Genomic DNA, 27,697 nt, shown 5'->3' with positions numbered 1-27,697 from the left:
CTCTAACTTTTTGACTAGAATGTTAATATGTTAGAGGAAGACCCACTGAATGATTCAGAACATGAATCATATTTGTCTTGGTAAAATGTATTTTGCAACATAAGTGAAATTGTATCACTTGATTTCATCACCACTCTAGAATGAAGTACAAGGAATGAGCCAACATGGCTTGTGACTGCTACTGGTTCTCCTTGATTGTTATTGCTGCCTGTCGCTAATTCAATAGGGTTCCAGCTGCTACTCTATTGTTGTAGCCATTGCTAATGATATCGCTAATGGCTAATTAGAATTGCACCACGAAGAAGCCCAAGTCACATCATGAATGTATGTGTGTGTGTGTGTGTGTGTGTGTGTGTGTGTGTGTGTGTGTGTGTGTGTGTGTGTGTGTGTGTGTGTGTGTGTGTGTGTGTGTGTGTGTGTGTGTGTGTGTGTGTGTGTGTGTATAAGAGTGTTTGTGTGTACTTGCTTACAGTGGCCAAGTTCATAATGGTCTTGTCCCTCCCTTCGCTGTCTTCATCGTCCTCCTCGTCGCTAAACTCGGCGGCGGCGCTTTCTATGAACTTGAAGGCCTCAAGGACTGTGGCCGAGTCAGACATGTCAGGTTTACTGATGGAGAGAACAGAGAGAAAGTGAGACCGATGTTAGTGAGAACACAAAAACAATGCAGGACTTCTACACTTGCAGTTTCTTACTGGATTTCCTTGAAGAATGCTAGTTATCCATTAGTGATAGCATTAGCAATGGCTACGTCAATTGCATTAGCTACAACAATAGAATTAGCTACATCAGTAATAGCTACAACAACAGCATTAGCAATAGATATAACAATAGCATTAGCATTAGTGATAGCAATACATTTAGGCCAACTACAACAACAGCATTTAGCAATAACAACAGCAATAGTCATTAGCAGTTGCTCACCTGATCATGCCGCTGTCCTTCAGCAAAGATGGCTCAGTGCCGTTCACCATGGGTTCCGGTTTCCTGTCCGACGGCCTCTCTCCGGAGTCTCCAGCCAGGCCCAGCAGTGCTCTGACCCTCTGGGACTTCACATCCAAGATGGTGTCCGTGTAGCCCACCTCCTGAAGGTACCTGGAGGAGTGGAGAAAGTAAGGCCCGACTGAATGTTACGGGAGAGATTGGCTAATAATTTAGAGATTTTGTGCGTAGAGGGATAACTGTCTTTAAGCACTGATCTAGGACCAGCTCTAAATCCTAAGTGCAACTTCCATCTACTCTAGTTTTCACATAACATTGCAGAAGCGACATGACTATATTATATATTAGTCATATTTTTACAACTGCTTATGATATATGGTGTGTCACGCTAATCACTGTGAATTAGGTTTCAAAACAAACGACGAGAGTCAAGATTAAAGGGATAAAATTACACTTGAAAGTGTTTCTAAAACTATTTTCATTAACATTTAAGTAGAGTTATTTGGAGTTAACTGTATTCAAAGTGGAGTTCCTGGTGTGTTAGTCAGACGAACTAATCAATATGGCCTACTTTATTGGATACCATTTCTGAAGAAAACAAACATGTTCCTTTATATACCATAGTGTCCAAAGAAAGCAATTGACTGAAAAACTATTCCCCCCCGAGCAGGAAAATAAATAAGTTTTCAGTCACTGCACAAGGGAATGAAACAGTATTGGATAATGGAACCAATTAAAACCACACATGAATAGAATTTTAAGCCAACTTACAAACAACAACTTAATAAGATCAAATGCAAAATGTCATTAAAGCTCTCCAAAACCACAACATACCTCACTTGGTAGGTAAAACCAAAATCAAGATGACACCCTTCTATCCTGATTCCTTCAAGACGCGCTTAAGTTTTGATGCTGATGCTACCAAGGTCGGAGGTTTTGATAAAACAGCGTCTTGTGCAAGCTTTAACAGAACGAGGGACGGGGGGGAGAGGAGAAAAAAAGTTCCTCTCCGTCTCTTGCTGTACCAGCCTCTTCAGTTGCAGGAGCCCTGAATGCCCCGACACAATCCTCCATTCATGGGCTAACACCATCTCTGTCTCGGACACTGTGCTTCGTTACACAGACACACACCAGAGACAATACACACACAACACACTTCCTCTCAATGAGACGCTGCATTCACATTCCTTCATCCAAGCACGTCATCCAAGGATAATACAATTTAGTGCCCAGATTTATTGCTTGATCTACCTTGGCAATAAGCACATATTCTTGCTAACATAAGGCCTTAAATGCTGTAGGTATTGGAGCTATGTGCAACTTCTCAATGGGTAAAACTGCTCATAACATGCACAGAGGAACGCAAATTAGCCAATACCTCGTATTTAATATTAAAACAAGTTTAAGTTCAATTGTTGAGAAAACATCAAATATTTTAGTGACAGAAGTCAAGAATACGTGTAACAATAAATGCTGGACTCTGATCAAGTGTCTGAACTTTACTTAGTGTATTTGATTATTAACTGTCTTTTTTAAACTGTCTTTAGACTAGCTGCACTCCATGATTCTCTGCTCTGCCCTCTTCCCGTCGCTCTTCTCTATTTCCCCCCCTATTCTTTCTCTCTTCTCTCTGTCAGGTAAGGTTCAGTGAGTTCATGGTTCTGATGGGGGGAGTGAGGGACCCTGTCCCTTCAGTGGTTCAGTGCCTGTAGCTGCCGCTCATGTCACTGTTTGCAACACACACAAGCAGACAGATACAACATACACACAAAGATATATACACACACATCCTCTCTCGTATCCCATTTGAGGGCTTGGTTGCCATTTTGACACACATACACACATGGACTGACACACACACATTTGATATATATACACACACACATCCTCTCTCTTATCCCATTTGAGGGCTTGGTTGCCATTTTGACACACATACACACATGGACTGACACACACACAGACTTGATATAATATATATATATATATTTATATATATTATACACATTTATATATAATACATATACATAATACACATATTTATATATAATACATATACATAACACACACATTTATATATAATACATATACATAAAACACACATTTATATATAATACATATACATAAAACACACATTTATATATAATACATATACCACACATTTATATATAATACATATACATATAACACACATTTATATATAATACATATACATATAACACACATTTATATATAACACACATACATATAACACACATTTATATATAATACACACACCCACCCACCCACCCACCCACCCACCCACCCACCCACACACACACACAAAACAAAGGATTTAGTCAACCACCAATTGTGCAAGTTCTCCCACTTAAAAAGATGAGAGAGGCCTGTAATTTTCATCATAGGTACACTTCAACTATGACAGACAAAATGAGAAAATAAATCCAGAAAATCACATTGTAGGATTTTTAATGAATTTATTTGCAAATTATGGTGGAAAATAAGCATTTGGTCACCTACAAACAAGCAATATTTCTGGCTCTCACAGACCTGTAACTTCTTCTTTAAGAGGCTCCTCTGTCCTCCACTCGTTACCTGTATTAATGGCACCTGTTTGAACTTGTTATCAGTACAAAAGACAACCTCAAACAGTCACACTCCAAACTCCACTATGGCCAAGACCAAAGAGCTCTCAAATGACACCAGAAACTAAATTGTAGACCTGCACCAGGCTGGGAAGACTGAACCTGCAATAGGTAAGTAGCTTGTTTGACGAAATCAACTGTGGGAGCAATTATTAGGAAATGGAAGACATACAAGACCACTGATAATCTCCCTCGATCTGGGGCTCCACGCAAGATCTCACCCCGTGGGGTCAAAATGATCACACGAACGGTGAGCAAAAATCCCAGAACCACACGGGGGAACCTAGTGAATGACCTGCAGAGAGTTGGGACCAAAGTAACAAAGCCTACCATAAGTAACACACTACGCCACCAGGGACTCAAATCCTGCAGTGCCAGACGTGTCCCCCTGCTTAAGCCAGTACATGTCCAGGCCCGTCTGAAGTTTGCTAGAGAGCATTTGGATGATCCAGAAGAAGATTGGGATAATGTCATATTGTCATGTTTGTCATTTATTATCATGTCTTGTCCCTGTGCTCCCCATTCTATTCGTTTCCCTCTGCTGGTCTTATTAGGTTCTTTCCCTCTTTCTATCCCTCTCTCTCCCCCTCCCTCTCTCACTCTCTCGCTCTCTCTTCTCTCTATCGTTCCGTTCCTGCTCCCAGCTGTTCCTATTCCCCTAATCATCATTTAGTCTTCCCACACCTGTTCCCGATCCTTTCCCCTGATTAGAGTCCCTATTTCTTCCTTTGTGTTCCGTTCCTGTCCTGTCGGTTCCTTGTTTAGAATTCACCGTGCTGTGATTGTGTATCGCCCTGTCCTGTCGTGTTTTTGCCTTCATCAGATGCTGCGTGTGAGCAGGTGTCTCTGTCAGCTACGGCCTGCGCCTACCCGAAGCGACCTGCAGTCTGTGGCCGCTTCTCCTGTTATTCCCCTCTACAGACTAGAGGATTTCTGTTATTCCCTGTTTGGACATTTCCTGTTAAGGATTCAGGATTTGTCGTTTTCTGTTTGGACTTGAATAAACTCTGTTTCTGTTAAGTCGCTTTTGGGTCCTCTTTCACCTGCATGACACATATGGTCAGATGAAACCAAAATATAACTTTTTGGTAAAAACTCAACTCGTCGTGTTTGGGGGACAAAGAATGCTGAGTTGCATCCAAAGAACACCACACCTACTGTGAAGCATGGGGGTGGAAACATCATGTTTTGGGGCTGTTTTTCTGCAAAGGGACCAGGACGACTGATCCGTGTAAAGGAAAGAATGAATGGGGCCATGTATCATGAGATTTTGAGTGAAAACCTCCTTCCACCAGCAAGGGCATTGAAGATGAAACGTGGCTGGGTCTTTCAGCATGACATTGATCCCAAACACACTGCCCGGGCAAAGAAGGAGTGGCTTCGTAAGAAGCATTTCAAGGTCCTGGAGTGGCCTAGCCAGTCTCCAGATCTCAACCCCATAGAAAATCTTTTGGAGGGAGTTGAAAGTCCGTGTTGCCCAGCAACAACCCAAAAACATCACTGCTCTAGAGGAGATCTGCATGGAGGAATGGGCCAAAATACCAGCAAGTGTGTGAAAACCTTGTGAAGACTTACAGAAAACATTTGACCTCGGTCATTGCCAACAAAGGGTATATAACAAAGTATTGAGTTAAACTTTTGTTATTGACCAAATACTTATTTTCCACCATAATTTGCAAATAAATTCATAAAAAAATCCTACAATGTGATTTTCTGGATTTCTTTTCTCATTTTGTCTGTCATAGTTGAAGTGCCCCCAATGATGAAAATTACAGGACTCTCATCTTTTTAAGTGGGAGAACTTGCACAATTGGTGGCTGACTAAATACTTTTTTGCCCCACTGTAGACACACACACACACACACACACACACACACACACACACACACACACACACACACACACACACACACACACACACACACACACACACACACACACACACACACACACACACACACACACACACACACACACACACACACACACACACACACACACGTCGTGGCCAAAAGTTTTGAGAATGACACAAATAATAATTTTCAAAGTCTGCTGCCTCAGTTTGTATGATGGCAATTATACTCCAGAATATTATGAAGAGTGATCAGATGAATTGCAATTAATTGCAAAGTCCCTCTTTGCCATGCAAATGATCTGAATCCCCAAAAACATTTCCACTGCATTTCAGCCCTGCCACAAAAGGACCAGCTCACATCATGTCAGTGATTCTCTCATTAACACAGGTGTGAGTGTTGACGAGGACAAGGCTGAAGATCACTCTGTCATGCTGCTTGAGTTCGAGTAACAGACTGGAAGCTACAAAAGGAGGGTGGTGCTTGGAATCATTGTGGAATCAGACCATTTCCGGAGACCTTCTCCCTTACCTCACCTCGCTCATCAACTTATCCCTGACCGCTGGCTACGTCCCTTCTGTCTTCAAGAGAGCGAGAGTTGCACCCCTTCTGAAAAAACCTACACTCGATCCCTCCGATGTCAACAACTACAGACCAGTATCCCTTGTTTCTTTTCTCTCCAAAACTCTTGAACGTGCCGTCCTTGGTCAGCTCTCCCGCTATCTCTCTCAGAATGACCTTCTTGATCCAAATCAGTCAGGTTTCAAGACTAGTCATTCAACTGAGACTGCTCTTCTCTGTATCACGGAGGCGCTCCGCACCGCTAAAGCTAACTCTCCTCTGCTCTCATCCTTCTAGACCTATCGGCTGCCTTCGATACTGTGAACCATCAGATCCTCCTCTCCACCCTCTCCGAGTTGGGCATCTCCGGCGCGGCCCACGCTTGGATTGCATCCTACCTGACAGGTCGCTCCTACCAGGTGGCGTGGCGAGAATCTGTCTCCTCACCACGCGCTCTCACCACTGGTGTCCCCCAGGGCTCTGTTCTAGGCCCTCTCCTATTCTCGCTATACTTCAAGTCACTTGGCTCTGTCATAACCTCACATGGTCTCTCCTATCATTGCTATGCAGACGACACACAATTAATCTTCTCCTTTCCCCCTTCTGATGACCAGGTGGCGAATCGCATCTCTGCATGTCTGGCAGACATATCAGTGTGGATGACGGATCACCACCTCAAGTTGAACTTCGGCAAGACGGAGCTGCTCTTCCTCCCGGGGAAGGACTGCCCGTTCCATGATCTCGCCATCACGGTTGACAACTCCATTGTGTCCTCCTCCCAGAGCGCTAAGAACCTTGGCGTGATCCTGGACAACACCCTGTCGTTCTCAACGAACATCAAGGCGGTGGCCCGTTCCTGTAGGTTCATGCTCTACAACATCCGCAGAGTACGACCCTGCCTCACACAGGAAGCGGCGCAGGTCCTAATCCAGGCACTTGTCATCTCCCGTCTGGATTACTGCAACTCGCTGTTGGCTGGGCTCCCTGCCTGTGCCATTAAACCCCTACAACTCATCCAGAACGCCGCAGCCCGTCTAGTGTTCAACCTTCCCAAGTTCTCTCACGTCACCCCGCTCCTCCGCTCTCTCCACTGGCTTCCAGTTGAAGCTCGCATCCGCTACAAGACCATGGTGCTTGCCTACGGAGCTGTGAGGGGAACGGCACCTCAGTACCTCCAGGCTCTGATCAGGCCCTACACCCAAATAAGGGCACTGCGTTCATCCACCTCTGGCCTGCTCGCTTCCCTACCACTGAGGAAGTACAGTTCCCGCTCAGCCCAGTCAAAACTGTTCGCTGCTCTGGCTCCCCAATGGTAGAACAAACTCCCTCACGACGCCAGGACAGCGGAGTCAATCACCACCTTCCGGAGACACCTGAAACCCCACCTCTTTAAGGAATACCTAGGATAGGATAAAGTAATCCTTCTCATCCCCCCCCCCTTAAAATATTTAGATGCACTGTTGTAAAGTGGCTGTTCCACTGGATGTCATAAGGTGAATGCACCAATTTGTAAGTCGCTCTGGATAAGAGCGTCTGCTAAATGACTTGAATGTAAATGAATGAATGAATGTAAATTGTTCTTCCTCTGTCAATCATGGTTACCTGCAAGGAAACACGTGACGTCATCATTGCTTTGCACAAAAAGGGCTTCACATGCAAGGATATTGCTGCCAGTAAGATTGCACCTAAATCAAACATTTTAACGGATCATCAAGAACTTCAAGGAGAGCGGTTCAATTGTTGTGATAAAGGCTTCAGGGCGCCCAATAAAGTCCAGCAAGCGCCAGGACTGTCTCCTAAAGTTGATTCAGCCGCGGGATCGGAGCACCATCAGTACAGAGCTTGCTCAAGAATTGGCAGCAGGCAGGTGTAAGTGCATCTGCACACACAGTGAGGCAAAGACTTTTGGAGGATGGCCCTGTGTCAAGAAGGGCAGCAAAGAAGCCACTTCTCTCCTGGAAAAACATCAGGGACAGACTGATATTCTGAAAAAGGTACAGGGATTGGACTGCTGAGGACTGGTGTAAAGTAATTTTCTCTAAGGAATCCCCTTTCCGATTGTTTGGGGCATCCGGAAAAAAGCTTGTCCGGAGAAGACAAGGTGAGCGCTATCATAAGTCCTGTGTCATGCCAACAGTAAAGCATCCTGAGACCATTCATGTGTGGGGTTGCTTCTCAGCCAAGGGAGTGGGCTCACTCACAATTTTGCCTAAGAACACAGCCATGAATAAAGAATCGTACAAACACATCCTCCGAGAGCAACTTCTCCCAACCATCCAGGAACAGTTTGGTGACGAACAATGCCTTTTCCAGCATGATGGAGCACCTTGCCATAAGGCAAAAGTGATAACTAAGTGGCTCGGGGAACAAAACATCGATATTTTGGGTCCATGGCCAGGAAACTCCCCAGACCTTGAGAACTTGTGGTTAAGCCTCAAGAGGAGGGTGGACAACAAAACCCCACAAATTCTGACAAACTCCAAGCATTGATTATGCAAGAATGGGCTGCAAACAGTCAGGATGTGGCCCAGAAGTTAATTGACAGCATGCCAGGGCAGATTGCAGAGGTCTTGAAAAAGAAAGGTCAATATTGCAAATATTGACTCTTTGCATCAACTTCATGTAATTGTCAATAAAAAAGCATTTGACACTTATGAAATGCTTGTAATTATACTTCAGTATTCCATAGTAACATCTGACAAAAATATCTAGCAGCAAACTTTGTGGAAATTAATATTTGTGTCATTCTCAAAACTTCTGGCCACGACTGTACACCGTTTGTCCTGCAGCCCATGTCAGTGAGAACGGAGTAATATCGACAAGAAGAACCCTGTTACATAGCGTGGGCTGGCGAGATGAGATTAGGGTTGGGGGCTGCGTGCACTATCTGCTGTGCTGTATGTGAGTGTCTGTGTGTAACAGTGCTCCGACATGTGAAATCAATGACCACTCTGTGGAACCGAGATGTGGCCACGCCGTGTGTGCTTCTGCTGTTGGTGTGCTCTACGAGTTGTGTGAATCATGAAAAGGCATAGCAGAGAAAGCAAGAGAGAGGATTGTGTGTGTGTGTAGTCACTGTGTTAGGAGTTTCAGTGCTAACCCTAGTCTGTACTTCCATAGATTGTACTGTGTGTGGATGGCTGGGATAATACAAGTGGATGATTCTGCAATGGATGAGCAAAGACACACACACTTCTCTCATTGCTCCATCACAGTATTGTCTGTTTATTCCTTTTTCTCTATATGTCTCACTCCTATGCATGCTCACACACACACACACACACACACACACACACACACACACACACACACACACACACACACACACACACACACACACACACACACACACACACACACACACCTGGTTTGTTTTATATTAATAGTTAGCAATTAATACTTAACAAATAGGACATTTCTGTTCTGTTTAATTCTGTGTTTCTGTAAAGAGCTGGTTTCCACTCTAGTTCCCTGCAGACAATCTGGGCGAATGGTCACTGGAGATGGCTTGAGCTGACAAATGAGTCAAAGACTGCATTACAGAGACAATGTGTTTTACTAGAGATAGCTTAAAAGTAGAACACTCCCTCATTGTCTCAAAATAATCCTTGCATCTGGGAAACTAAGCCAGATTGTGGATAAGACAACAACCCATGTGGAGATAACGACTGGATGAACCCAGAGTGGCTTCTGATGCTCCTTGGTCTGCATGAGGGGGGTTGAACCAACCCTAACTGAGCATGGTTAGTGTCAGCTATATATAGAACTCTGCATTTGTGTAAAGGTTAGGTTACTCGGTCCAATACTTAAGAGTGGAGGGTGTCGACCAGCCTCATTGCAATAATTAATCGATACTAAATAAAGATGATTGTTTGAAGAAATGACCATGTCTCTCTCAGTACTGAATTTCCACACCATTTTTAGCGATGAGGATGGGATCTCTGCAACTTCAACTGCTCCTGAAGATCTGGGTAAACTGTGCACAGGGGATCAGAAATTGTGATCTCAGGGAAAAACCACACTCATTATTGAGCAGCTGTACCCTCCTATTATCTGAAAGGTAGTGGGCATGGGTGGATACCAGAGTTCGGGGAGAGGTAGGCTTGGACAATGTATCAATAAGCAATTGACATTATGAAGAGAGAAAAAATATTTAAAAAATAAAAGCCCCTGTTGAGGGTACGCTCAGAGCGAGTTCTTCCTTATGAGGGCCACAGGTTAGGTAACTAGCAGGACTGAGTTGCTTTGATAAGAATGTTCCTAAGTGAGGTATCCTTGGGAATGGTTGTTAAATAGCCAGTTGAGGGCAACCAAAAGTCCAGCCCGTAGTACTGAATTGATCACAGTAGGACTGGTGAGGTTTGTGGGAACAAGGGACCAGAGCTTGGTGACATCCTGCGGGGGCACTAGTGCTGGCGGAGTTCTATTAGACAAGGGACCTGCGCCCAGTGACACCTGAAAGGACACTGGCCCTGGCAAAGTCTAATTATAACGTGTTGTGTTAGTTATGTGTTTTTTAGTGTGTTAACAGGTATGCCCTGGGTTACTATTTTTAGGTGTTTTGATCGTTTTCCTCATCGGTCTCATTCCCCTCTTGTGTTTTTTTTGTTTGTGTTTTCTGTGAATGTGATACGAGTGTGTGTGAGGGAAGTATGTTTTGGGAACAGTACTGTGTGAATGTGAATTAGAGTGTGTGAGGGCAGAAATAAGTGTTAATCCTACATTAAGATAATAAGATATGTAGCGTTATCTTGGGGTCCGTTCAACACTGCCCATCATAGAATATCAGGGGGTGGTATTATTAAGTGCTAGATGTTATTTTAGAAAATAGCTGCAAATCTAGAATTTCTGGAAGTCTAGGAACCGTTGAGGATACGTGTGGAGCATTATTCCCATAAGGGTCCGGGAAATTGATCAAACAAGGCTACAAAAGCAATGGATCAATGTTTTGGGTGGTAAGAGGCTATAGTATTGTGCCCACCTTTGTTTTCTCCTTAAGAATTGGCTAATGTATGTTTACATTTGGGCATTACAAGTTCATCTTAAAATAACAGATGTTTAATGAGTGTGAAGCAGAGGTTGGTATTAATTTAGTTTAGTAATATTGATAAGGAGGATTGATGTAAACTTAATGGGTGTTGACAGTATGTGAATGGTAATACAGTGCCTTGCAAAAGTATTCACCATCTTGGCATTTTTCCATATGTATTCGCCCCCTTTGCTATGAAGCCCCTAAATAAGATATGGTGCAACCATTTACCTTCAGAAGTCACATAATTAGTTAAATAAAGTCCACCTGTGTGCAATCTAAGTGTCACATTATCTGTCACATGATCTCAGTATATTCTGTATGTTCTGAAAGGCCACGGAGACTGCAACAGCACTAAGCAAGGGGCACCACCAAGCAAGCGGCACTATGAAGACCAAGGAGCTCCCCAAACAGGTCAGCGACAAAGCTGTGGAGAAGGACAGATCAGGGTTGGGTTATAAAAAAATATCAGAAACTTTGAACATCCTATGGAGCACCATTAAACCATTATTAAAAGATGAAAAGAATAAGGCACCACAACAGACCTGCCAAGAGAGGGCCACCCACCAAAACTCAAGGATCACGCATTAATCAGCGAGGCAACAAAGAGACCAAAGATAACCCTGAAGGAGCTGCAAAGCTCCACAGCGGAGATTGGAGTATCTGTCCATAGGACAACTTTAAGCCGTACACTCCACAGTGCTGGGCTTTACGGAAGAGTGGCCAGAAAAAAGCCTTTGCTTAAAATAAACAAAATAAGCAAAGACATTTGGTGTTCACCAAAAGGCATGTGGGAGACTCCCCAAACATATGGAAGAAGGTACTCTGGTCAGATGAGACTAAAATTGAGCTATTTGGCCATCAAGGAAAATACAATGTCTGGCGCAAACCCAACACCTCTCATCACCCCGAGAATACCATCCATGTTTTTCATCAACAGGGACTGGAAAACTGGTCAGAATTGAAGGAATGATTGGATGGCGCTAAATACAGGGAAATTCTTGAAGGAAACCTGTTTCAGTCTTCCAGAGATTTAAGAAAGGGGCAGAGGTTCACCTTCCACCAGGACAATGACCCCAAGTATACTGATAAAGCAACACTCAAGTGGTTTAAGGGGAAACATTTAAATGTCTTGGAATAGTCAAAGAACAGACCTTAATCAAATTGAGAATCTGTGGTATGAATTAAAGATTGCTGTACACCAGCGGAACCCATCCAACTTGAAGGAGCTGAAGCAGTTTTGCCTTGAAGAAATCCCAGTGGCTAGATGTGCCAAGATTAGAGAGACATACCCCAAGAGACTTCCAGCTGTAATTGCTGCAAAATGTGACTCTACAAAGTATTGACTTTGGGGGGGGGGATGAATAGTTATGCCCGCTCAAGTTCAGTTTTTTTTTGTCTTATTCCTTGTTTGTTTCACAATAAAATATATTTTGCATCTTCAAAGTGGTAGGCATGTTGTGTAAATCAAATCATACAACCCCCCCAAATATCCATTTTAATTCCAGGTTGTTAGGCAACAAAATAAGAAAAAATGCCAAGGGGGTTGGGGGGTGAATACTTTCACAAGCCACTGTAGGTTATTAGTGGGGTTTTTATAGCTCTCTAATGAGGCAAAATGTTTGTAAAAGGTACAAGGTTAAATGAGGAGTAGAGGGATTGAGCCTTGAGATCATAAAACAAATTAGCTGTGGTTGAAAGTGAGCAGGCAGTGGCACATTTGAAGTAGAGGTATGAGTAACATTCTTTGACAATTTCTGATTATTGTTTCTTGGTTTTGTAGTTTTGGTGACACCAGTGAATTCGAGCAGGAAGTTAACGTATTCTATAATGATCATCTGTTTCCATTACATGGAAAGTAATTAAAGTAGATTGAAATAAGTATTGAATATTAAGCTGATAAGACTTTTTGAAGCTTCTACATTTGTTAAACAGTTTTCTACAGTTTTCTATTATACTAAATTAATGCAACATGTTAAATTGATAGGATTACTGGAAAGGGGCTCTGGGATTGTTTATTTTAGACGGGTCGATTCCACTTAATGGAACACGGTATATTCGGATGCGTCTTGAATTGGATTCTTGCTTCCAGGACAGATGGAAGTCCAATGCAGTATGTATGTTAATTAAGGGAGATGTGGAGACCACGTCTCAAACAACTTTTTATTAGATGCCTGTGATCAAATATGATTGATTCCTTACACTGAGATAGACTACTATGGTGGAAAAAATGCAAGATTATGTTATAATACTTTTATTGCATGAAATGGTTGTTTTATGCAACAGAATAGAGTATTCTATATATTGTGTGTGTTCTACTGAGGATGGCCATCTGGGAGATAATACTGACAGGAGATTTAAGATGTCTTTTGGCTGATAAAACCTAAAGAGCATTCCAGAGCGTGAGTTAATGTTTCTGTTCTATACTGTATCAGGGAGAGATGGTTCCAGTTTGGAGTCGGAGGGTCAGACACTGGTCTCTACACAATGAAAACTGTTGACACAGCAGATACTGTCTGCTATGTATTATAGGTATCTTTCATACAGATCTTAACCTTGTGACACATTCTATATATATATATCGGTTGTTTGTCTTGTAGGTTGAAAGGGGTGTATCTTGGCTATAAAAGACCTTCGTACTTTTGTCTCGGGGCTCTCAACGAATCATCTGAGCGTGAATCGTCGACCAGCCATGACCAGCCATCATTATCGTAGAGCACTCAAACAATTCACTTTATGTGTGTGCGTTGTATTGACCTGCTCCCTTATTGTGATTAAATATTTAGTTTAAATATTAAGTATAACTCTGACTTGTGTGATAAGTTTGTCTCCTCATTTGCTAGTAAAGAAATGAACCACCACACTACATTTGCAACAGAAAAAAGTATTATATTTAGAGTGGTAAGAGGAACAATCTATGGCGAAACAGCTGTTACATAATGTTGTTGGACATTGGTCTAGTAACAACACCAGGATAAGTTTACATGGTTATGAATGGAGAGACCAGTCAAATAATACAATATGGGAGTGAATTGTCAGACTCGGTGGCGAGATACGTTGCATGCTAAATTAAGCGCACATGAACATTGGGGTACATTAACCTCTCTAGGGTAGGGGGCAGCATTCGGAATTTTGGATGAAAAGCATGCCCAAATTAAAACGGCCTGCTACTCGGGCCCAGAAGATATATGCATAGAACTGGTAGATTTGGATAGAAAACACTCTAAAATTTTCCAAAACTGTTAAAATAGTGTCTGAGCATAACAGAACTGATTTGGCAGGCGAAAACCTGAGAATAATCCATTCAGGAAGTATTTTTTGTGTGTAGTTTTCTATTCAATGCTATTACAGTATCCATTGACTTAGGACTGCAGTTCCTATGCATTCCACTAGATGCCAATTTGTAAGTCGCTCTGGATAAGAGCGTCTGCTAAATGACTTAAATGTAAATGTAATGTCAACAGTCTTTAGAAATTGTTTCAGGCTTGTATTCTTATAAATGAGGGAGTAAGACCAGTCTGAATGAGTGGACCCTGACGTGTCACAGAGCTTTTTCATGCGCAATCCTGAGAGAGTGCATTTCTTGTTTACCTTTTATATTGACAACGTTATTGTCCAGTTTAAATATTATAGATCATTTAGGCTAAAAAACAAACTGGGGATTGAATATAAACATCGTTTGACATGTTTCTATGAACTTTACGGATACAATTTGGATTTATTTTCTGCCCGTTTTGACTGCTTTTAAGCCTGTGGATTACTGAAGAAAACACGCAAACAAAAAGGTTTTTGGATATAAAGAGACTTTATCGAACAAAAGGAACATTTATTGAGTAAATTAATGTCTTTGAGTGCCACCATATGAAGATCATCAAGGTAAGGGATTCACTTCTGCTTGGCTGGTTACTGTTTGTAATAATTTGTCAACTGGGCTATGTTCTCAAATAATCGTGAGGTATGCTTTCGCCGTAAAGCATTTTAAAAATCTGACACCGTGGTTGGATTCACAAGAAGTTAATCTTTAAACCTATGTAAAATACGGTTTGTTTTCGGAATTTTTATCAATGAGTATTTCTGTATTTGAATTCTGCAATCTCACTGGATTTTGGCCAGATGGGATGCTAGCATCCCACATACCCTAGAGAGGTTAAAACAAATGATTAATGATTTGAGGGAGTACAATGGACTTATCATTATGTTTTGTGTGTAGTTAAAACATTTGGGTTGCTGATTATGATATTAGTATAGTGAATGCTAAAGAAAGACACTTTCGCTTCCAGGAGAAAGAGGTAAACATTTCTCTCTCACTTTGAAATGTCTTGGGAGAGGGGTGAGTGAAATTCAGCAGTTTTATAGATATAAAGGTATCCACATTCGGTGGTAAAGAGGAGTTAAATTACCATAGGGTTTGCAGGGACCCACACACAACACACTTGCTATGAATATTTGATTGTCATTTTAAATATTATATTATTATTATTAAAAACTACTATATGTCTGATTTATTGTGAGTCTTCTATTTTATTTGGGTATCTTAAAGGGACATGCACATACACAGAATTTTCTAAAGTTGTTATTTTTTTTGTTTTAATTGAACATGTGAATTATTCTGATAATTAAAAAATGTTTTGAAGAAACTTACTGTGAACCTGGAAATAGAAAAGTATGAAATGTTTTGACTGTTTTTACATAATTCATCTAATATAGACAGAAACACTTCTTTGAAGGGTTTGAATCACCTCTGTCCTGACTTTCTAGTGTGGTTTGATCACCCTCACTGAAAAGCCGAAAGATGTTTGGATGATGATTTAAAGGTTATATTTAATACTGATTTGAATACTGATAATAACGGATACGTTTTATAACTAATAGGACCACGAGAAGGATAGACCTGTCTCTAGTCTATTTGTACTATAAAGTTATAGGTACACATTGTTATTTTTTGTTATTAAGGGTAGTAATTCCAATTTCATTTGCAGTGTTGTTGTTTTTACACAGTCACTATGGTGAGTCGTGTCAAAATGGGGGAATTACCAGTCATTTTGAGGGTTTTTGGATTGAAATGTACACACCTTGAGTGATATGTAGGGATGCATCGAGTGATATATGAATGAGTGTATTGTTGCGTTGTTTGTTCTGTTTTGAAAATCTCACCAGATTGGGTCTGCTGGATGATCAGGATAACTTCTTGTGATAAGGGGAGTATAAACCAATATGGGAATATTGTTTCAACAGAATGTGATGTTATTTTTTGTGATGTTATTTTTATGTACATGTGTTTTAAACATTGGATTAAGAATATTGGTAGTAGTAATAATTTGTCATACGGTAGATCATTTGTTTGGATTTCTTTCCTGAATCGGAAATTAAATGAACCACAGTTGAAGTCGGAAGATTACATGCACTTAGGTTGGAGTCATTACAAATCGTTTTTCAACCACTCCACAAATTTCTTGTTAAAAAATTAACCAACCCAATTTAAACAATTTAAAAGGCAATGCTACCAAATACAAATTGAGTATATGTAAACTTCTGACCCACTGGGAATGTGATGAAAAAACACAAGCTGAAATAAATCACTCTACTATTATTCTTAAAAAAGTAAAGCAGTGATCCTAACTGACACAAGACAGAATTTTTTACGAGGATTAAAAACCGAGTTTAAATGTTTTTGGCTAAGGTGTATGTAAAACCTCCAACTTCATCTGTAAACATTTTTTTTGATCTGTCCTTTCTCAAGATTATGGATTGTGACTACAGATGGCATATAGATGTACGGAAGGGAATTTGACCAAACAGGGTGTGGACCTCAAAACCCCCTATAACCGGCTCAAGAAATGGCGTTCACTACGGCCCTGTCCTGCACCACTTCTATCGAGAGACCGAGTCCGAGCGGAAGCCATCTGAAGAAGAAATGGCAGAAGATTGAGTGCCGGGATAAGAAGAGGGTTGGTCAACTGTGCCCGTAATTGATTTAGACTTGTCTGAAATTGTTATTTTAGGGTATCAGGTTGATTGAGGTTTATACACTGCTTCATTTATAGAAATTTAGGCTAAGAATGCATTGAGATACTGACCTGCAATTATAACCCTGACGAGAAACTTAATACTAGAATTATGAGTTTAATATATGGTCTAGTAATATAAATGTACATTCTGCCAGTGTTGATGTATGTTAAATTGATGGTTTTAATTTTGAGTGTTAGAATCAATGTGAATCACTGAGCAAGGCCATTCAAAAATGTTGGTTTGAGAATTAATTGGGTATTGAATTATGATTTGGAAACTGAATGATTGATTTGAGTAAGTTTTAGTATGTTAAAACTATATGAGTGGAGCAATTAATGTTTTATGGATCGATTGTTTTTATTATTCTTATGCTAATGATGACATTGGTAAAGAAGTTGTGTACTATGTTGGGACTATTCTCAGCATGCCTTGGTGAATGGAGGGGTGAACTCTGATCCCGAGAGTGAAACTGATCCTAATCTATTAGATTTATATTCATTAACAAATTGAAATGTTTCATTATAATGGGGCAGCAGGTAGCCTAGTGGTTAGAGTGTTGGGCCAGTAACCAAAAGGTTGCTAGATCGAATCCCCGAGCTGACAAGGTAAAAATCTGTCGTTCTACCCCTGAACAAGGCAGTTATCCCACTGTCAAAGTAAATAAGAATTTGTTCTTAACTGACTTGCCTAGTTAAATAAAAATTTTAATAAACCTCAGGAACTATATCAGGTTTATGCTAATGGCACCATAGATTCCATAGGCGATGCCTCAGACACAGTGGGATCATGATGCTTGTCCTGGGTCATGTTCATTAGGCACTAAATGGAATAAATTTATTTTTAAACCTTAAAGGTTAAGTTGAGAGAATTCTCAAAATGGGGGAATATGTTAGAGACATCACATATTTACCTGGTTTGTTTGATATTAATAGTTAGCAATTAATACTTAACAAATAGGACATTTCTGTTGTGTTTAATCCTGTGTTTCTGTAAAGAGATAGTTTCCATCTAGTTTCCTGCAGCTCATCTGGGCGTATGGTCACTGGAGATGGCTGGAGCTGACAAATGAGTCAAAGACTGCATTACATAGACAATAATGTGTTTTACTAGAGATACTTTAGGAGTAGAACAATCCCTCATTGTCTCAAAATCATCCTTGCATCTGGGAAAATAAACCAGAGTGGGGATTAGACAACAACCCATGTGGAGATAACAACAGGATGAACCCAGAGTGGCTTATGATGCCCCAATCTGCATGAGGGGGTTTGAACCAAACATGACTGAGCATTGTTAGTGTCAGTTATATATAGAACTCTGCATTTGTGTAAAGGTTAGGTTACTCGGTCCAATACTTGGGGGGGGGTTTACCAGCCTCCCTATTGCAATAATTAATCAATATTAAATAAAGATGATTGTTTGAAGAAATGACCAAATTACTCAGTACTGAATTTCCACGACAATGCCCACGCACACTTGTGCAAGCACAAACTCGCACGCAAGCAAGCCTAGACACAAGCACGCACAGACACGCACACACAGACGCACACAAGTCCGCACACAGACAAGCCCACGCGCACGCACACACACACAGGCCCGCGCACACACAAGCATGCACACTCTCTCTGTATCCCCCTTTCGCTCATTCTACATCCTGACTACTTTTGACACCCAGAGGGCACCAAAGCACAAACCTTTAACAGCTTTCACACCCCTTTCCATTCACATGATAGGAGTAACACACAGTATGTGAGTGTGTGTGTGTGTGTCAGTCAGTCTTTGTGTATGTATGTGTCTCAGACTGTGGGTGTGAGCATGTGTCTAAGTGTGTGCGCGTATTTTACCGTGTGTGTTACTCTATAGGTCTCTGTGTGTGCGTGCGTGCTTTCGTGTCTAACGATACACACGTCCCACCAGTCTCAGTGGGATTACTCCCTTATTCTATTCATACCGAGGCTCTTAATCTCCATTCAGAAGATTTTTCTCCCTTTGATGGCTTTTTGTCTTAAGACAGACACTTGCAGCCGGTGGTGGTGCCCTATGACTACAGCCACACACACACAGATGGTCAATAGAAACACAAGCACATACAGACAGTCCGGTGGCATACAGTAAACCACTCCCAGAGGCCTTCCCTACTGAGTCAGTGGTTGTTGTGACAACCCAGATGCAGGATACACACATCTCCCAGCTAGAAATGACATGCTGGAGAGTTTCACAAAGCTGCACAGACATAAAAACACACTGCTAAATAGATTATAAATGATTGCATTTAAAAAGGCACAATGCAACCATTTCTATATCAATATCAAATTGTTTCTGGGTAACAATTATACTGAACAAAAACAAATGCACCATGCAACAACGTGACAACCATTTGCCTCATGCAGTGTGACATCTCCTTCGCATAGAGTTGATCAGGCTATTGATTGTGGCCTGTGGAATGTTGTCCCACTCCTCTTCAATGGCTGTGTGATGTTGCTGGATATTGGCTGGAACACGCTGTCAAACACGTCGATCCAGAGCATCCCAAACATGCTCAACGGGTGACCTGTCTGGTGAATATGCAGACCAGGGAAGAACTGGGACATTTTCAGCTTCTAGAAATTGTGTACAGATCCTTGCAACATGGTGCCGTTGTGCATTATCATGCTGAAACATAAGTTGATGGCGGCGGATGAATGGCACGACAATAGGACTCAGGATCTCGTCACGGTATTTCTGCATTCAAATTGCCAATGATAAGATGCAATTGTGTTGGTTGTCTGTAGCTTATGCCTGCCCATACATAACCCCACCATGGGGCACTCTGTTCACAACATTGACATCAGCAAACCGACACCCACACGATGCCATAAGCGTGGTCTGCAGTTGTGAGGCTGGTTGGATGTACTGCCATATTCTTTAAAACAACGGATAGAAATTAACATTCAATCATCTGGCAACAGCTCTGGTGAACAGTCCTGTAGTCAGCATGACAATTGCATGCTCCCTCAAAACTTGAGACATCTGAGGCATTGTGATGTGACAAAACTACACATTTTAAAGTTTTATTGTCTCCAGCTCAAGGTGCACCTGTATAATGATCATGCTGTTTAATCAGCTTCTTTATATGCCACACCGGTCAGGTTGTTCTGTGGCGGAGATCTTTGTGGGCTATACTCGACCTTGTCTCAGGATGGTAAGTTGGTGGTTTAAGTTATCCCTCTAGTGGTGTGGGGGCTGTGCTTTGGCAAAGTGGGTGGGGTTATATCCTTCCTGTTTGGCCCTGTCCAGGGTTATCATCGGATGGGGCCACGGTGTCTCCTGACCCCTCCTGCCTCCAGTATTTATGCTGCAGTAGTTTATGTGTCTGGGGGCTAGGGTCAGTTTGTTATATCTGGAGTACTTCTCCCGTCTTATCCGGTGTCCTGTGTGAATTTAAGTATGTTCTCTCATTCTTTCTCTCTCTCGGAGGACCTGAGCCGTTGGACCATTCCTCAGGACTACCTGGCACGATGACTCCTTGCTGTCCCCAGTCCACCTGGCCGTGCTGCTGCTCCAGTTTCAACTGTTCTGCCTGCGGCTATGGAATCCTGACCTGTTCACCGAACGTGCTACCTGTCCCAGACCTATTATTTGACCATGCTGGTCATTTATGAACATTTGAACATCTTGGCCATGTTCTGTTATAATCTCCACCCGGCACAGCTAGAAGAGGACTGGCCACCCCTCATAGCCTTGTTCCTCTCTAGGTTTCTTCCTAGGTTCTGGCCTTTCTAGGGAGTTTTTCCTAGCCACCGTGCTTCAACATCCACATTGCTTGCTGTTTGGGGTTTTAGGCTGGGTTTCTGTACAGCACTTTTGAGATATCAGCTGATGTACGAAGGGCTATATAAATACATTTGATTTGATTATCTCGGCAAAGGAGAAATGGTCACTAACAGGGATGTAAATACATTTGTACGCTTTTTCTGTGTATGGAAAATGTAGGGGATCTTTTATTTCAGCTCATGAAACATGGGACCAAAACCTTAAAAGTTGGGTTTATATTTTTGTTCAGTGTAAGTACCTAATGTAGTGGATTTCCATTAAATTTGGCAAAAATAGCTATTCGGCAAAAAACTATTTCTCCAGCAAGAACTTTGCTAGGACTGTCTGGGAGTGGTCTGAGTGGGGAGGGGAAAACTGAAAACTGCCTTTTATTGGCAGAGAGGTTTGGAGTGCTCTTTATAATTGGTCTATTAGCCAATATTCCACATGGTGATGTCACCGTGGTTAAGTTGAAACTCCCGACCATGCAAACCTGCTGATCAGAAGGCCACCAGGTCTCAAAGTTAAAAGTGTACAGCCATAGGGCACAATTAAGACAAAAAAGGTGTGCGTGTTGCACTCACTGTCTGAGTAGCTGCCGTCCCTGTTTCCAACCCAGCTGACTACTGTTGGGGGGGCTCGGGACCTCGTTTTCATTCCCTTCATCTGATGGAGAGAGGGGAAACAAGAATGAGACACACAGACAGAGACAGACAGATACAGAGAGAGATGCACCATGTCATTAAGGATTCCACTCAGTCTTGAAGCATGGACTGACATACAGTATTTGTGCTGCATTCAATTTCATTCCAAAATTCCAATTGAAACATAGTCTAACCTGGATTGCACCATGTGTCCTGACCTATCAGAATGCATAAAGTACATCGGAACAAAACATGTCAGTATTGTGACATTTGACAAGCACAAATGTGACTTGTTTCAGGAAACTAGGAATATGTCGCACGTCACTACTTCACAGGAGAGCCATTTGAACATAAACATGATTTTTTTTTATGAAAATGTGAGATTTTTTGGCAGAAAGGCCTTCATGCAATTTAATAACAAACTTGTATTCCTTCCGTAAATACAAATATAGGGCCCTATGTTTTCCGTGATGTGGAAAACGGATGGAATCGCGGAATTTGATAATAAAAATGGAATCAACTATAAATATGGAATATTGCAGAATTTTCCATAATTTGGCTGAAATTGCTTAAATCAAATCCAAAGTAGGCCTAATTATTGTAGTAACCTATATGATTTCAGAATTGTAAAATTACAGACGATTAGGCCTAGGGAAATAATTACGGGGGGGGGGGTCGTGCGTGAGACCCTTATCTCACAACTTGGCTGTCATTTTGAGAAACATGTCAATGTCGTCAAAAAACGAAAATGTGATGCTAACCCCTAAATTCAAAGCTGAGCAATACCCAAAGGACTATTATGAGTCAAGTTGTTTTGCAAATTCTGTGAACATACTATTGACTGTTCCTAGGCCATCATTGAAAATAAGAATTTGTTCTTAACCGACTTGCCTAGTTAAATAAAGGTAAAATAAAATAAAAATTGGACCTGTAAAAATACGTATGATCATCACTTAAGGTCCAAAGCCCATGTGAAGAACAGGGAAAAGCTCCATGTTAGCCAGAGCATGACTCTTCAATGACTCTTCATTACTAGTGCAAACGCATCAGTAGATTCAAGACGAGAATTTATTCAGGACTTTGTGGCCGAGTTCAACATCCCCTTAGAAAAGCAAAGAAAGCTACGGCCATTTCTTGTGAAGAATTGCAAATAAGGGAGGAGCGTTGCCTGAAAATGGGAGCAGCCTCTGTCAAATTCACCTGTCCCTGCCGTTCTACAGAAGATCTGTGGGAAGAAGTTTGCGGTGGTTGTTGACGAGACAACAGATGCAAGGGATTGCAGCATTCATCATTGGTGAATTAATTTAACAGCCTATTAATATACTGTTGCAATAGCCTACATTTACATTCTGCAATATGAATTGTCCCCATGCAAATTGTGATATTCCAAATGATGAGCTACCGTGGTGAAATATAACGATGCATAATGTCAATAGCTGTCTGCCTCTCCATCTAGCTAACTATCGCTGTATCTAGATTGTGCAGGCCTTCACTGCTAAGCTAACCTTCATCTCTGAGGGCTGCTCCGAACTGATGACAGCTCTGTCAATCCTGGAAGGAACCCACCGTCCCACAGCAGTGTCTACATATAATTGGAGGATCTTGCCGAGTGAATGGAATGGCAAAAACATGTGGGTATGGTGCCAAAACAGACGAGCTACTCCAATTTGTAAGTCGCTCTGGATAAGAGCGTCTGCTAAATGACTTAAATGTAAATGTAAATGTAGATGGGGATTGGAGAGAGGAGGGAGGTGCTTGACCAACTCCATGATGCATCCACTTGGCCTTCACAAAGTTCTCAAAGCACTGGGACACACATCCAGCCAGAGAGGTCTACAGGCTGGCTAGGGTGCTCGATCCGTGGTAGGCTCCAGCCATGGAAAAGAAGATTGAAGCCTACACAACTGAAACCCATGGCAAGCCCATCAACAGAGCTCAGTGAATAATGGATTGCCTATCAGCACTGTGTGTCCAGTGAGCCCTCATCTGCTTTGGAGCTTGCTGATTACTGGAGGGGCCTGAGTGAGAGATTCCCAAGAGTTGCAGAAGTGGCTGTGCCCTACATTACTTCCCAGTCAGCTCAGTCGACTGTGAGAGGAGTTTCAGCAAATGCAACACTCTACTCACAAACAAGCGCAAGGCACTCACCGAGCTCAACACAAAGAGGCTGACAATCATGTACTTCAATGGAGAGGTCTGTGATAGATTGAAAACATACAATGGACAGACATAGGAGCTCATAAGGTAGTTCCATAGGTTTAGCCTATTGCTGCATTATTGCATGAATATTGTTTTACTATTTATAATGAAACAATTATGTGAAGCACAACATTTTTTATTTTTACATAAGTATAACTCTAGGTTTTGCCTATTGCTTGTTGCCTAGATTCTGGCATTACTTTTATTCATTTATAATGAAACACTTAGTAGAACTCTGTATTGAAGCACTTGCCTTGATAAAAAAACAGTGCAATGTTGTGTTGCATCATTACAAATTTACTGTTATATCTTATTAAATTGTTAGCGTTTTATTAATTTCAAATTATTATTATTATTATTTCTGAAGATAAAATTAGTGTAAATCGTAAAACACCGAATTCAGAAACATTCAAACAGAAAAAAATGAATTTGGGAAAAAATAAAAACTGATTTCATAGGGCCCTAAACATAAAATTGTTAAAATTACGAGCCTAGTTGGTTTGGCCACGGAAAATGACAGTAACCTTCACGCTAGCCATGATTGGCTGAGATTATGCATGTGCTGGACATGCCGGGAGATGAGTTTGGATTGGTCTGCCATGTAGCATGCTTCTGTCTATGACATAAACTGCTCAGTATGTGTTGATAATCATTTCTACTGTGCCATTTTTGAAAGATATAATGTTAGCCATTGAGAACTACAAAAGTTTTGATACTTTTCTCAACAACATTGATGCCCTGAATTTAACAGGCGCTATCGAAAGATGAGTTGGAAAAAGTGATGGGCTACTTTCTGCACATGCCACGGTCAGTGTGAACCAGAGTGACTCGACAACACTGGCCAAACAAAATGTAGCTACAAACAAACAGAGTTAAATGGTTCCAGTTTGTCGTGAAGAGTTCATCCATGTATACAGGTAAGAGTCTAACTACATTTTCACATATTATGTTTCTAATTTTGTCAGAAAGTCATTTTCATTGCAAGTTAAAGAGTACTGTTTGCTAGCTAGCGAAAGTTAGCTTGCTGGCTAACGTTACGTACATGATTAGTGTAATAATATTACTCGAATCAGAAATCCATTTGCATTGCTAGTTATAGCCTAATGTTAGCTAGCTAACATTGAACCTAGTTGGTTAGCTCTTTAGCTACCTGCAGATTCATACTACAGCTATGACAATGTTTGTATTGGTAGTAGTAGGAGTTGAGATTATTACGGTTCATTGTTTAGCTAGCTACCTACATGTCGAAACAAAAAGACTCCACGTCGCCAGCTGATTACATGACCCATCAAGTCAGCCAGGTGTGTCTGGGGGCGATTTTTATTTTTTTATTTCACCTTTATTTAACCAGGTAGGCTAGTTGAGAACAAGTTCTCATTTGCAACTGCGACCTGGCCAAGATAAAGCATAGCAGTGTGAACAGACAACACAGAGTTACACATGGAGTAAACAATTAACAAGTCAATAACACAGTAGAAAAAAAGAGGGAGTCTATATACAATGTGTGCAAAAGGCATGAGGTAGGTGAATAATTACAATTTTGCAGATTAGCACTGGAGTGATAAATGATCAGATGGTCATGTACAGGTAGAGATATTGGTGTGCAAAAGAGCAGAAAAGTAAATAAATAAAAACAGTATAAAAACAGTATGGGAATGAGGTAGGTGAAAATGGGTGGGCTATTTACCAATAGACTATGTACAGCAGCAGCGATCGGTTAGCTGCTCAGATAGCTGATGTTTGAAGTTGATGAGGGAGATAAAAGTCTCCAAATTCAGCGATTTTTGTAATTCGTTCCAGTCACAGGCAGCAGAGTACTGGAACGAAAGGCGGCCAAATGAGGTGTTGGCTTTAGGGATGATCAGAGAGATACACCTGCTGGAGCGCGTGCTACGGATGGGTGTTGCCATCGTGACCAGTGAACTGAGATAAGGCGGAGCTTTACCTAGCATGGACTTGTAGATGACCTGGAGCCAGTGGGTCTGGCGACGAATATGTAGCGAGGGCCAGCCGCCTAGAGCATACAAGTCGCAGTGGTGGGTGGTATAAGGTGCTTTAGTGACAAAACGGATGGCACTGTGATAGACTCTATCCAGTTTGCTGAGTAGAGTGTTGGAAGCCATTTTGTAGATGACATCGCCGAAGTCGAGGATCGGTAGGATAGTCAGTTTTACTAGGGTAAGCTTGGTGGCGTGAGTGAAGAAGGCTTTGTTGCGGAATAGAAAGCCGACTCTTGATTTGATTTTCGATTGGAGATGTTTGATATGAGTCTGGAAGGAGAGTTTGCAGTCGAGCCAGACACCTAGGTACTTATAGATGTCCACATATTCAAGGTCGGAACCATCCAGGGTGGTGATGCTAGTCGGGCATGCGGGTGCGGGCAGCGATCGGTTGAAAAGCATGCATTTGGTTTTACTAGCGTTTAAGAGCAGTTGGAGGCCACGGAAGGAGTGTTGTATGGCATTGAAGCTCGTTTGGAGGTTAGATAGCACCGTGTCCAATGAGGGCCGAAAGTATATAGAATGGTGTCGTCTGCGTAGAGGTGGATCAGGAAATCGCCATCACTGATATATGCAGAGAAAAGAGTCGGCCCGAGAATTGAACCCTGTGGCACCCCCATAGAGACTGCCAGAGGACCGGACAGCATGCCCTCCGATTTGACACACTGAACTCTGTCTGCAAAGTAATTGGTGAACCAGGCAAGGCAGTCATCCGAAAAACCGAGGCTACTGAGTCTGCCGATAAGAATATGGTGATTGACAGAGTCGAAGGCCTTGGCAAGGTCGATGAAGACGGCTGCACAGTACTGTCTTTTATCGATGGCGGTTATGATATCGTTTAGTACCTTGAGTGTGGCTGAGGTGCACCCGTGACCGGCTCTGAAACCAGATTGCACAGCGGAGAAGGTACGGTGGGATTCGAGATGTATTACAGCCATCTATTGTATTTCATGAATATGTGTACTTGTCAAGACAACAGTGACCCATCCACTTAGCTAGATGTGGCGTGGTTATAGCATTTCCTTCACATAATCCATACATTTAGATTTACCAGAATCATCGTAGCTGGGAGGTTTCATGTCTCCTTGGTTCAACTCTGTTCCATATTTGAGCTTGTGGTATTTTGACCTGAGGGTGAAAGGAAAAGAGAAAAATAGATGGATAAAGAGAGAGAGGAGAAAGAGATAAATAAAAAGCTTTAATGACAAGGCAGCCACAGTGATTTAACAGCTCATTAATGATCTAACAGAACATGACCATCTCAATGTTGATTGTATCTGTATCTGTAAATTAACTGGCTTCACACATACATTTGAAGAAGTGTCTTGTAAATGGCATATATTATATTAAGAACAGGTGGGAGGGATGCTACGCAAGGGCTGGGGTAAGAAATGCATTTGTTAATTCACTGGGTTGATATTAAATCTAAACTTAATGGTGGATATTAAACCATTTTAGTTTTTTTCCTTCCATGCCCAAATAGCACACAAACTATACACTACATATGTTATAGGTCGGCCAGAGGAGTGTGTGATATCTTGGTCTTTACTCATAAAGCGTCTCAGAGTACGAGTGCTGATCTAGGATCAAGTCCTTGCCCTGTCCATTCTTTAGAATCTAAAACACAAAACTGATCCCAGATCAGCACTCCTTCTATGATAGGCTTCGTGAATTCAGGCCCTGGATGGGTGCCCTCTTGTGAAGGAAGATGCACTTAAATGTAAACTTAAACTTGCTTAGCTAGACTGCGACTTGACGTCACTCAAACATCTAAATCACTACAAACAAAGGCCATGAGGAGAGAGGATTAGGTGAGTGGAGTGCTTGTAATTCTATAAGAGGATAAGACACTGAGGGGATGATGGATCACTTCACCACCACCACAATCATCATTGTCCTCATCAATATCATCATCATCATCATCATCATCATCGTAATTTAACTCATTTGTTTCTCAAATCGTTTACATAGGGATTTATAATTAAATCATTGACACATTGAATGTAAAATAGTCAAGTGCATCACACCCTAG

General features: G+C 41.7%; 1 protein-coding gene across 3 annotated transcripts in view; it reads right to left on the bottom strand.

Moving 5' to 3' along the window:
* Positions 1-27,697, bottom strand: part of strn (striatin, calmodulin binding protein) — an 82,994-nt gene that overhangs the window by 17,469 nt on the left and 37,828 nt on the right. For 2 of the 3 annotated variants that reach the window (XM_046309960.1, XM_046309962.1), the window contains exons 3-6: positions 26,705-26,793; positions 21,407-21,488; positions 922-1,092; positions 471-606 (exon numbers count right to left, since the gene is read on the bottom strand). In XM_046309960.1, coding sequence (XP_046165916.1) covers positions 471-606; positions 922-1,092; positions 21,407-21,488; positions 26,705-26,793 — 478 coding nt within the window. The remainder of the gene's footprint in view (positions 1-470; positions 607-921; positions 1,093-21,406; positions 21,489-26,704; positions 26,794-27,697) is intronic. The other variant, XM_046309961.1, reaches the window with a different exon arrangement.

Source organism: Oncorhynchus gorbuscha, linkage group LG18 (assembly GCF_021184085.1).
Source record: "Oncorhynchus gorbuscha isolate QuinsamMale2020 ecotype Even-year linkage group LG18, OgorEven_v1.0, whole genome shotgun sequence".
Lineage (NCBI taxonomy): Eukaryota > Metazoa > Chordata > Actinopteri > Salmoniformes > Salmonidae > Oncorhynchus > Oncorhynchus gorbuscha.
This window is presented reverse-complemented; position numbering and strand designations above follow the sequence as displayed.